Source organism: Poecilia latipinna, unplaced genomic scaffold (genome assembly GCF_001443285.1).
Source record: "Poecilia latipinna isolate Pla-1442-1.1 unplaced genomic scaffold, P_latipinna-1.0 Scaffold2336, whole genome shotgun sequence".
In the NCBI taxonomy this organism is placed as follows: Eukaryota; Metazoa; Chordata; class Actinopteri; order Cyprinodontiformes; family Poeciliidae; genus Poecilia; species Poecilia latipinna.
Window position 1 is genome coordinate 22247 of NW_015114952.1, and position 9149 is coordinate 31395.

The following is a 9149-nucleotide window of genomic DNA, read 5'->3' on the forward strand; positions in this document are numbered from 1 at the left end:
AAAAAAAAAAATTATTTTTTTCCCCCTTTTTTGACTTTTAAAAAAAAAAAAAAAAAAAAAAAAAAAAAAAAAAACGTTTACTCTGCATTATAAATGCAAGAGCCAGTTAATTGCCACTGAACGTTTTATTTTTGGGCAAGGCCAACCTGTTTCATAGTCTCATCCTTGGGCCATAAGCAGCATGACGAACCGCATGCTTCCTGCTATGTCTTTAAGAACGCCTTGGTGCCAAAGCTGTTGCCAGGGCAACTGGTGAAAAAACACTTCTGATGAAATTTCCAGTCTAATAACAACTAATTGCAGAGAATGAAAATTCCCTACAAAGACACTGCCTTATTCCCTAATGGAACTGTGACACTTGAGAGTTTACAGGATTCTGCTGGGATATTCTGCATTCTTCTCTCTGAGCCTAACTGCACAGGAATGAATCATGCTGTGAGGCCATTGTTACCCATGCATGTAGTCCCATGCATGTTACAGTAAATATAGATATGTCAGCATATATCCACATTCAATAAACATTTCTCTTTTTTGTGTGTGTGTTCGTATCCTTTTCAGATTACTGAACTGCCAGACAAGACGTTCCCTCTTGGACATTCTCCAAGGGGCCTGGTAACCATGGAGACACCGTTGATCGCTTAGTATGTTAAAACACGTTATTCTGGACATCAATACATGGTGTGACATGTAATAAGGCTATTAAATAGTGTGGGGTGGGTGTTATTTTCATTTTTGAGATTAATGTAAATCCTACTCAACCTGTTATGTGTGTGAATTAATACACAGGTTAGCCAAGTGTTGTCCTCACCGCGTGCGTTTCCTCTTGGATAGCATAAACAGTTCCATAAAAACAGATACTTAGAAAAATCCTTTGCCTTGGCAATCTATAATATCCTTTATCTGCACGGCTTTGGCATGGCGAGACAGAGAGGAGAAAGGAGAGGGAGAGAAGCAGAGAGGGAGGATCTGTTTATATGAAAGGACAATAACGCCCTTTGGGAGGCAAAGAGAAATAAAAATCAACCCAGAAACGCGAATAGATTCAAATAACAGCCCGAACAAAAACACAGTCTGCGACACCTTCAACGTCAAGGGAAGTCAAGGCAGCGTTGCAGCACTTACCATGTCGGGGTTCAGCCGTGCTAAAATGGCGAAGGTGGACAGTCTGTCACACACGCATTTGGTTCTGAATGAGTCGACGAGCACGGCTCTGCAGCCCCTGGCAGACCAAGATCCCAGCAGAGAGGAGCTGCACGAAGACAAACACACACACGCACACACACACACACACGCAGAGAAAAGCGATGCGGTGAATACAGAGCCAGGAAAAAAATAGAAAAGACGGCGCGCGCTTCAAATCCCACCGCGTTTACACCGCCTTTTTAATCCGTTTTCCATCTCCGCCGGCTGGGCTGCAGCAGGAGCGGAGAGGAGAGCCGAGTGAGCGCGGCGTGAAGCGGCTGCTGAGCGACACACTGTAAATTATTAATATTATTATCAAAATAATAACGATTATTATTAATGTCTAACTATTGGATAGGACTGTTCTTAATTAGTCTTCTCAAATTAATATTTAAATTCGTGTCTGTCTTTTCACTTTCCTGATTTCTTTTTAAAATGCCCCAATGTGCACTTGCGCACCACCAAACAAGCATGAATAAATAAAATGCTACAAGCACCTGGAAGAAAATGCCCAATTTGGCTTCAGTTTGGTCCATATGCAGACCAGAGGGGAGTTTATAAATGATTTGATTATCAAGGAGCTGGCAGGTCTATGGCAGAAGAGCAATAGTGCTCCTGGCAGTTGCCAGAGATTGAAAGTCAGTCGTTAGGGTGAGTGAAGGTCATCAGACAGATGATGGATAATTAGGCAGCTTTACCAATAATTGTTTTGTTGAAATTGACCCTCACTCAAACAGATCTGGCTGTTTTCGGACTCATTTTGGGATGCACCAATTTGAAGTGTGGGATCCACTCAAATTCCAGCTAGGTCTTAGATAATACACCAAAGTTTAGGCTAATTTATATAAATTTGAATGGGTTTTTTTATGTAGATTAAGAGAAAAAAGAAATAGGACATGATCTAAACTTGTCTGACATCCAAAATAGACCGTATAGGAACAGGGAGAAGTATTATATATGTCATCTTCCTAAGTTAATTACTGCCCAAATAAAACCTAAACAATACCAGTACCATTCTCAATTTTCAAGTTTCTATATTACACAAGTAAAGATAAGCAAGAACAACCAATGTTCAAATTTCATGTGACAGAAACATTGAGCAGCTTTATCAACCTGTTTCTTAAAAATTGTTGAGTTTTTGGATTTTTCTTCCCACCCATCACCCAAATCATAATTCCACAAGTCAAAATACACAAATCCCATTTTAAATTTGGTGTACCTCCTAAGACAGCACCCCTGTCTCTTCCACTAAGCAGGTTTTGTTGTTACCGGGAAGCAAAGAGTTATTGGCCTGAACATAATTATAGCCTTACTGAATTTGATCAAATTAGCCAGATGCTTTAGAACAGGGGTCACCAACTCCAGTCCTCAAGGGCTACCATTCTGTAACTTTTAGATGCGTCTCTGCTCAAACACACCTGGATCAAATAAACTGCTCGTTTCCAGGCTATTGCAGAGAGGAATGAATGCTGGTGAGGGAATTCAGACATTTTGGAGCAGAGGTGAATATAAAAGTTGCAGGATGGTAGCCCTTGAGGACTGGAGTTGGTGACCCCAGCTTTAGAAGCAATGACTTCACGTGTCCCCACGCTGTCCCACATTATTTACAATCCTGATTGTTTTGGCATTTTTTTGTAATATGTACAATAGCTATAGGGTTGAGCAGATGTTACTCCGGAGAACCACTTCCTTATTAATGTCAGAAAAACTGAAAAAAATGCTGATTGACCCCGAGTCTGACTATAGGTGACAACTTCCTGCTTATTGATAAATAGAAAATAAACCAGGTTTTTGGGTTAACCACCAGCTTACATATTTAAGCAATTGGAAATTATCATCAGATTTGATTTGATGATAAGTTCTCTTTGCATCTAAAAACTAACTTGTCTGATACAAAGTGCAGTAATGCTGATAGAAAGGTCCAGTAACTCGTCCCTGCAATCTATCTATGAAGAGTGTCATCAGACTTGTATAACCCTTGTTTGGAGACTAGTAGATTTAAATATTAATTTGTTCCTGCATCCATCAGAATAATAAATGAGGTTGATATAGAGTTTACTGTCATGCTGTTGATGCTCTGGTTTGATTTGTTGGTTTGTTTACTTGTTCATATTTTATTCTGCAAGGTGTAATATGTGTTTTAAGTGAACAATATGTGTATTTTGGTTTTTGTGGTGTCAGCATGATTTTATTTTTTGTAGTGTATTTAATTATGGTGGCACTGCCACCGTGGCAGTTTCTTAACAATAATTATATTATTTGATATATGCGCTTTATATATCAAATTGAAATCTCAAAGGGAGCAGTCTAACAGAAGTGAGGTTGCCATTTTGCACCATTAGTTCTTCTGACCTACATCACCAGGCAAGGCAGATGAAATGTCTTACCCAAAGACACAAAGAACAGGGGCAGACAGACCAGGAATCGTACCGGCAATCCACAGATTGCAGTATAAACTCCTACCACTGTCGCCCCCATTTGCGATTGTTTTTACCATCAATGCACACTTACCATCAAGTGTGCATTAATGGTAAGTGTACATCAATGCACACTTACCATCCTTAATAAAAAATTTTTGGGATATTTTAGGAGTCTTTTGTCTACAGGACCCAAAACTGAAGAGTTGCTATTTTGGATCTAAATGCCTCATAGCAACCATCACATGATTAACTTCATAGCCTTCCAGCAGGTTTTTAACAGAAGATACATTATTCAAATAAACCCTTTTAGAGTGACTGTGGGCCTAGGTTCTTCTGTTGTGTCCCAACAACCTTAGATAAACTTTGATAATAGTTGAGGAAAAAAAGGTTGAACCCACAGTTTTCACTTTCTTGATTTTCCAAAATCAGAGCACCTGCCACAAGGCAGATAAGTGAGACTGAGAGTACAGGACATACAGATGCAACGTGAATGCTCTCTCTCATAAGAACACTTCACTTCATAGAAAGCAGCTTGTTCCTTCATTAGAGTTTAAATCATCAAGAATGGAACATTAGAAACAAAACACGTTGATGAAGAGCCTGATTACAGGACGATTGCTGCTTTCTTTGCTCTAAAACAGCTCAGTAGGATGAAGGTGACCTAATCAGCACTGGCTTACTTTATGTCATGTCAGTAACTCTGGAAAGTCTATTACTGGTGGAAATAATAAAGACGCTTTAAAAATATGAACCATATCTCCACACAGTTTTCCATCGCTTGAGTTTATAAGCAGAGAGGGTTTAGGATGTAGTTAGTTTTGCTTCTTAGCAGCAGGCAGCGACTCAGTGCTGACATCAAGCACTGAGTCGCTGAAATCCAATCTATTAGGACACAGAGCAGTTTTTCTGTTGAAGTGATTAAGTCTCTTTGTGAGGCACACAGGAGCTTGCAGACACTCTTGCCCTCGCTGTTTAATTAGATATTTAGGTGCTGGTCCAGCAGCCCTGCATGAAAGGATGTCCTCTGCCAAGTAAAGGTCACATGGATAAAGAGCAATGTGCCAGCACAGAGGAAACATAGAAAAGGCCTCTTAGAGGAGTGAATATGTATGCTTTGATACAATTCAAAGATAAAGAATTTGGGGGGAAATCTTTAATTGTTGTTGCAGTACTATGTGGCAGGTCGTAGCCCAGTGTTGCATCATTTTATGCGTCTTAATCTGACGCATGGATGTGGATGTGAGGATGGTCCCGTCCCATCATTGTTTCATATGGGCAACCAAAAATATGTTGAAAAAATAATAACTTTCAAAAGTATTTATACACAATGATCTTTGTTCATATGATGTGTACCTGGACTTCTTTAGTGCTTCCAGCACAATCCACCTGTCTGCTCCAGTAAAAGCTGACCAGGATACGAGAACGTCTTCAATGACAGAAGTTCTCGCTGTCGTTTGGTGTCAAATCTGTCGCAGGTCAACACCAAATCTGACACTGTGATCAGCAGCACAGCACCACCGCAGGGAACTGTCCTGTGATCTCTCCTCCTTTATCCTTTATAGCTCAGAGTTCTCATATAACTTTGAGTCATATTACATCTAGACAACATGGCTGTCTTAAGGTTCATAGGATCTCAGGAAAAGCAGTACAGCAGTTTGGTAAATAACTTTGTCACCCAGTGCTACACAAACCATCTGCAGTTCAACGCTAACAAAGTGGCCATGATCTTTGGGAGTTTCACACCAAGTTTATGACCAATTTAGTTTGTAGGAGAGATGAGGTGGACACGATCAACACATACAAGTACCTCAGGCAGTGAATGGACAGCAAACTGGACCAGACAAGCAACACACGACTGTCTGTAGTAGCCAATGTCCTTTTCTATGCAGTGGTGTGATGGGGGAGCCGCACGACAAAGAAGGAAACATCCATGCTGGAAAATCTTATCAGTATGACTGGTCACGGGGTCAGCACGAAGCTGAAAACTCTGCTGACAGTGGCAGAGGACAGGACACTTACACTACTGGCCATTATGACCAATAGAAACGACTGATAGAAATGCTATTGCTAACTTCCAATCAGACAAATAGAAATGCATCTTAACCTTGCACCCAGAAGTGTAGAACATAACTTGTAAAATGTCATTTGAATAGAATTTTTGCAAAAATAAATAAATACAAAAAATAAATTATTTTAAAAAATACAATTTTAAAAGATATAACCTAAAAGATTTTTTAAAAGAAATTATTTGAAAAAATAATATCTCACAAAATAGCAAACTGCATAAATAATAGGCTCAGCCACTGAAGTTTTATTTTTGAAATCCATTTTTTCACAATTTAATGTCTTGTAATATGTTCTTTGCTTGCAATAATATTGGAACAAATTGATCTCCATAGACCTTAAAGCCCTGGCATAGAGGGAACCAAATATAAATGCATGCCACACTTTTCAGAATTTGTGAGAAAAATGTATCATTTTGTGTAAATCTGTCACATCTGTCACATAAAATCATTCACAATGCAGTTTGAATAGAAGACTTTATTACTGTCACTAAATATAGTGACAATAATATATTCATTCATTCATTCATTCATTCATTCATTCATTCATGCTTTAAACATTAAAAAAAACACTTCATACTATGAAACAAAATAATAAAATACACATGCTGCATTAAGAATGAATAATCCATAAATGACGTCATAGGTGATACACTTTCTATTGTCAATTTTAGAAAAACAAAAGAAAAAAAATCATGTAATAAGTGGTTTGTCACTGCATTGGTTCAGAATCTACCCATATCCAATCATTGTCTTAAAAAAATAAGAGCAACGAGAACATCAGTCCAAACCTTTATGTTTATGTCTAAGTTCTCACATCTTCTTGTCACCCCTCAACTGAGATTTTGCTAATAAAAATGTATGAAATCCCTAAGATCCTCCACACAATCAGTTACCTTTGACAGAGAACACAAACACCTCCAAGGACAACATAATCAACATTACGCAACATTTTAAAGCATTAGACCTGCCAAAGCACACACTGTTACAACTCAGGGCTGACACCACATCAAATGCAGCTCAGGTTTTTAGAGCACCTTAGGCAGGAAAAGCTGCAAACACAACCAGGCAGTGATGTCAGGCAGACAGACAGAAAGATGCAGCTGAAGTTCTTGTTATCGATTCCGGAGTGAAGCAGCAGCATGCGAGTGAAAGCTCGAGCAGTCTCACAGCTCTTATCAACATGACAAGGACGACTCCTCAGACTCCAATTTCTTTTCCAAATATTAACTCATTAATCATAGCTGCCGACTGAGATGGATTTTAATTTTACCCAGAACATGTCTTGTTCCAACCCCCAACCCAACTCCCAACACAAGATTGGATTTTTGTCCTTGTTTTGTCTCTGACGCTTTCTCTTCCACTGCCCTACCTCCAAAACTTGTAGTAAGCAGTGACAGCTGGAAGGTGACTGCAATCAATAACATTCAACAGTCACCAGGTTAAGTGTGAAATAAAAGCTTGTATTCAGATATTGACCGGTAGTCCAGTGTTTTATGCTTAACACAAGTTTAGCTTTATTCTCTTATAAGTTCTTCAAATTGGATGAAGACTCGTCTTCAAAATAAAACAAAAGAAAAAAACAGGCAGAGCCAGGATGATCAATGTAGGGTCTTGGTGAAATCGTAAGGGTCATATTGACTACAGTGGGATGACAAATGATAAAGAAGGATAGGTGGGGAAGGAGAGGTAGTAAATAAACAGCATTGAAATCTCAATTTCTCCTTTGACTTTAGTGTTGGTACACCTGGATCCATCCATCCAACCATCCATCCATCCATCCATCCGTCCGTCCATCCGTCAATCGGTCGGTCACTGGAATAAACCCAGGAGAGGACACCAGTCCATTTCATGGCGACACAGAGACACACAGGACAAACAACCACACACTCACATCTCAGGGCAATTTAGAGAGACCAATTAAATTAGTGTTCATATTTTTAGACTGTGGGAAGATGCTGGAATACCCAGAGAGGACCCACACATGCATGGTGTCATAACAAGAAAAAGGAAGTTAAAAAAACAAAACAAAACCACAATGCTTTTAGTGGAGCATTAACGGTAATTTCTGTCAAGAAGTCTGTTTGGATGTGTAGTCAGACCAAGGGTGGTGTGATTGTGATGTGCTTCACTGACGGCTTCTTTCATAATTTGATAACAGTAATTTTTAGCCATTGCTTATGTCCAGATTGAATGCTTCTGCCTTTTTCTGGTGAAGAATTAAGATGCATGTCTAACGTCAATTATATAAACGTCAGATGAAATGAAATATGACCGTTCGAACTGCAGACACTTTGAAAACTATACATATCCGAATTAGTTCAACAGGTGGAAGTAGCACACATTGTATTTTTTGGGATGTGATAAGACTGGAACTGGGCCATGAAAAAGTCAAACATGAGTCTCATATGGGCAAAAACATGGATTTGAATCACATTTGCCTGCAGTGACCTGTCCAGGGGGACCTCGCCTTTCACCCGTTGACCTCTGGAGATAGACACCACTGAGGATACGTGTGTTGGACAATGGATGGATAGCTGAGCTGGATTTGACACAATGTCTCTGGGTTTGGGTTGGGTTGGATGCTTTAGCCCTAGTCTAAACTCCAATGTATAATCTGTGTTGATTAAAAGAAATCCTCAAATAGTTTTAAACCCAATTCATGTTTTTTTTTTAATTCCCTAAAGTTGCATATTATATGATCAATTTGTTGGGGAAAAAAAAGAAACAATCAGATGAATCAATAAAACATGACATTCATGTCCGGAAGTGGATGTAAACCTCTGGTTCCAGATGCATGATTAACACAAAGTCTCACTGCACAAAGGCTGTGTTTCTTCCAGCATGTTGGTCCCCACTCTGTCATGCATACTCGAATATGTTGTCTGAAAGAAGCAGAGCACTTAGGAAGAAGCGGCAGAAGAGCTGTGCTTTGAATCTGCCCACAGAAGCAGTAAAATTGAACCATTTCACGTGCTTCTTTTATTCTCTTTGTCTCCTTTATGCTCTCTAATTGCTTCTACTCTTTCAGCAGATTAAATTGATAGCAATTCTGGGAACAGAAAAAGGATGAGTTCCCTAAGAGTTCCCTTTAATTATTCATATTGTGTTAGTGATTGAGCAGTGACAGCTATGGCCAAGTGCAGCTGCTGAAATGGCCAGCACATCACCTTACCCAAAACTGGACAGGAGTAATAATACTTGTCTTTGAAAAAAAAAATGGAAGCTTGGTGTCTGTATCCAAAATTGTCAGCTCAAAAGTACTAATGGGCCTGAAAAATATAACTTTTAAAAATTAAATCGCCAAAAAGCTGAGTATGAACAACAATACGCTAAGTATGAACTCTCTTAATCATGCAAATAAAATATTCAGATTTGTTTTTGTATAGGAATGAGATAGAAGATCCAACACTTCAAATGTTCTTTCTTTGTTAAATTACAGATATTCAATTTTCTTATTTCGATTGATAAAAACTGAAAAAAA

The 9149-nt window shown here is 38.9% G+C and overlaps 1 protein-coding gene across 1 annotated transcript in view; it reads right to left on the reverse strand.

The window, feature by feature from the left end:
• The window catches only part of LOC106937399 (brain-specific angiogenesis inhibitor 1-like), a gene marked incomplete at its 5' end in the record, with an annotated part of 85030 nt that overhangs the window by 20934 nt on the left and 54947 nt on the right, over nucleotides 1–9149 (reverse strand). The window contains one exon of the mRNA XM_015018900.1: nucleotides 1123–1249. Coding sequence (XP_014874386.1) covers nucleotides 1123–1249 — 127 coding nt within the window. The remainder of the gene's footprint in view (nucleotides 1–1122; nucleotides 1250–9149) is intronic.